Here is a 2,845-nt window from a genome sequence, read left to right on the forward strand (position 1 = left end):
CTTGCTAGAAAAATTCGATTGGGACAAAAACTAGATGAAGGAAAAAATAGTGCAGCACATACTTTCAGTATTGGTAACATCCATCAGCAATAATACCTTTTGAGGTGAGACGTGTTCCAATTGCTGGGCAATTTGACTCCATCTTGGCATTGACTTACCGAGTGTTTTGAGTCACTTTCCTCAAAACCAAGTCTCTTACTTTGAAGTAACAGAGATTGTCCCTGCGATTATAATATCTTTCCATCCTCTACTTCTGAACCACCATCCTCATGTATGCCAAGTCCATGCGTTCATCGAGCAAGTCCAACCTCACCAGCAATGCTTCATTATTTGTTTCTTCGTTTGTTTAGGAAAACCTTAAAGTTGGTTCACCCACTTCCATCGGTATCAGAGCTTTGCACCATACACGAGAGAGAAAAGTGATTGTCCTATGCTCAATTTTGCCGTTGTCTGGCACGCCCATAGCACACCCGGTAGCTCTTCGGGCCACTTGCCTTTAACATCCTCAAGCTTCTTTTTAAAGTTCTGGATAATCATCTTATTTGTTGATTCCGCTTGTCCGTTAGCACTTGGATGGTACAGTGAAGATGTAATCCTTTTGATTTCCAAATCTTCAAAAATATTTGTGACCTTTGAACCTATAAACTGCGGCCCGTTGTCACAGGAAATTTCCTTTAGTATTCTGAATCGACATATTATGTGGTCCCATATGAAGTCGACGACTTCACGTTCACTGATCTTCTAGTAAGGACCTGCTTCAACCCATTTAGTGAAGTAGTTAGTTAAAATTAAAAGAAATCTTACCTTTCCGGGACCCGGTGGTAGAGGACCAACTATGTCCATCCACCATTATAGCCATGGGGACAACACTGAATGCAAGAGTTCTGCTGGTTGGTGTACCAGTTGTGCATGGCGTTGACATTTGTCACATTTTTGAACAAACGTCTTTGCGTCTTGTTCTATCCGAGGCCAATAGCAACCTACCTTGATCTACTTGAGAACTAATGAATCTGTACCAGAGTAATTCCCGCAAATTCCTGCGTGGACTTCCCTCATTACGTATACCGCCTACGAGGCCCCCATACACCGGGCCAATAGTCCTTGATATTATCTTTTGTATAATTGCCCATCCACAAGGCAGTAACAAGTTGCTTTGGTTCGTAGTGCCCGGGACGCCTTCGGGTCTTCGGGTAATCTGCCATGCCGAAGGTATTCGACGAACTCATTCCTCCAGTCCCAAACAAGGTTGGTTGAATTGACTTCGTAGTAACCATCCACATCCAATATTGAATGTAGAAGTTGAACGAAAGTACCAGAGCCAAATCCTTTCATCTTCGTAGATGAACCCAAATTAGCCAATGCATCTGCTTCCATATTTTCTTCCCTTGGAATACGTATGATCGACCATTCTTTAAATTGCGTAAGCAGTGCCTGAACCTTGTTCACATATTGTTGCATGTGCTCGTCCTTTATGTCAAAAATCCCGTATACTTGGTTTACTACTAGTTGGGAATCACACTTTATCGTGATGACCTCGTAGTCGAGTCCTCGGGCTAGTTCAAGTCCTGCAACCAAAGCCTCATACTCAGCTTTATTGTTAGTTAACGGAACAGTTTTAATGGCCTGCCTTAGAGTTTTGCCCGAGGGCGTGACTAGAACTATCCCGAGACCGGATCCTTTTATATTAGAAGCTCCATCCGTAAATAAGGTCCAAACCCCCATTTCCAACACCAGCACTACTTCCTTAGCAGCCAAGGGAATTAATCCAGGACTAAAATCGGCCACAAAGTCGACTAAAACTTGTGAATTGATCGCAGTCCTAGGTTTGTACTCAATGTTAAACCTACTGATTTCGACCGCCCATTTAGCCAAACGACCTGACAACTCAGGCTTGTGGAGGACATTCCTTAAATGAAAGGTTGTCACAACAACTATAGAGTGGCACTGAAAATAAGGCCTAAGCTTTCGAGAGGCGGCTACGAGAGCTAAGGCCAACTTTTCGAGGTGTGGATAGCGAGTCTCTGCTCCCGACAATATTTTAACATAATAAACGGGAAATTGCATACCTTCTTCCTCTCGGACTAAAATGGCACTTACCGCTACTTCCGAGACTGCTAGGTATATTAACAATTGCTCGCCTTCTCCCGGTTTGGATAGTAACGGGGGGCTTGATAAGTTACTTCTTAGGTATTTCAAGGTCTGTTGGCATTCCGATGTCCACTCGAAATTGTTCTTCTTTTTTAGAAGTGAGAAGAAGTGATGGCACCTTTCTGAGGATCTTGAGATGAACCTGCTTAAAGCCGCCAACCTTCCGCTTAATCTCTACATTTCCTTCACGCTCGTTATCTGGTCCGGTATGTCTTTGATGGCTTTGATCTTTTCGGGATTAACTTCAATCCCTCTTTGCGAGACCAGGAACCCCAAGAAATTACCGGATCCAACCCGAACGCATATTTTTCCGGGTTGAGTTTCATGTTATGCTTCCTCGGGACATCGAAAATCTCTTGGAGGTGTCTCAAATGATCTCCTGCATTCAAATACTTGACTAACATGTCAACAATATATACCTCCATTGTTTTGCCTATCTTATCTTCAAATATTTTATTAACGAGCCTCTGGTAAGTGGCTCCGATGTTCTTAAGCCCAAATGGCATCACATTATAGCAATATGTGCCAAAGTTTGTTATGAAAGAGGTTTTCTCCTCATCCTCCGGGTTCATCTTGATTTGGTTGTACCCAAAGTAAGCATCAAGAAAACTCATTAACTCGTGTCATGCTGTACTATCAATCATTTGATCAATATTTGGTAATGGGAACAAGTCTTTAGTGCACGCCTTATTTAAAT

At 42.7% G+C, this 2,845-nt stretch overlaps 1 protein-coding gene across 1 annotated transcript; it reads right to left on the minus strand.

Moving 5' to 3' along the window:
* Positions 1-1,107: 1,107 nt before the first annotated feature.
* LOC138909885 (uncharacterized) lies at positions 1,108-1,722 on the minus strand. The gene has a single exon (XM_070201103.1). The coding sequence runs from the start codon at positions 1,720-1,722 to the stop codon at positions 1,108-1,110; it is 615 nt and encodes a 204-aa protein (XP_070057204.1).
* Positions 1,723-2,845: the final 1,123 nt, after the last annotated feature.

This window comes from Nicotiana tomentosiformis, chromosome 4 (assembly GCF_000390325.3).
Source record: "Nicotiana tomentosiformis chromosome 4, ASM39032v3, whole genome shotgun sequence".
Lineage (NCBI taxonomy): Eukaryota > Viridiplantae > Streptophyta > Magnoliopsida > Solanales > Solanaceae > Nicotiana > Nicotiana tomentosiformis.

Excerpts from the sequence above, each read along its gene's own strand:
- LOC138909885 (XM_070201103.1), bottom strand. The coding sequence starts at position 1,722 with ATGGGGGTTTGGACCTTATTTACGGATGGAGCTTCTAATATAAAAGGA.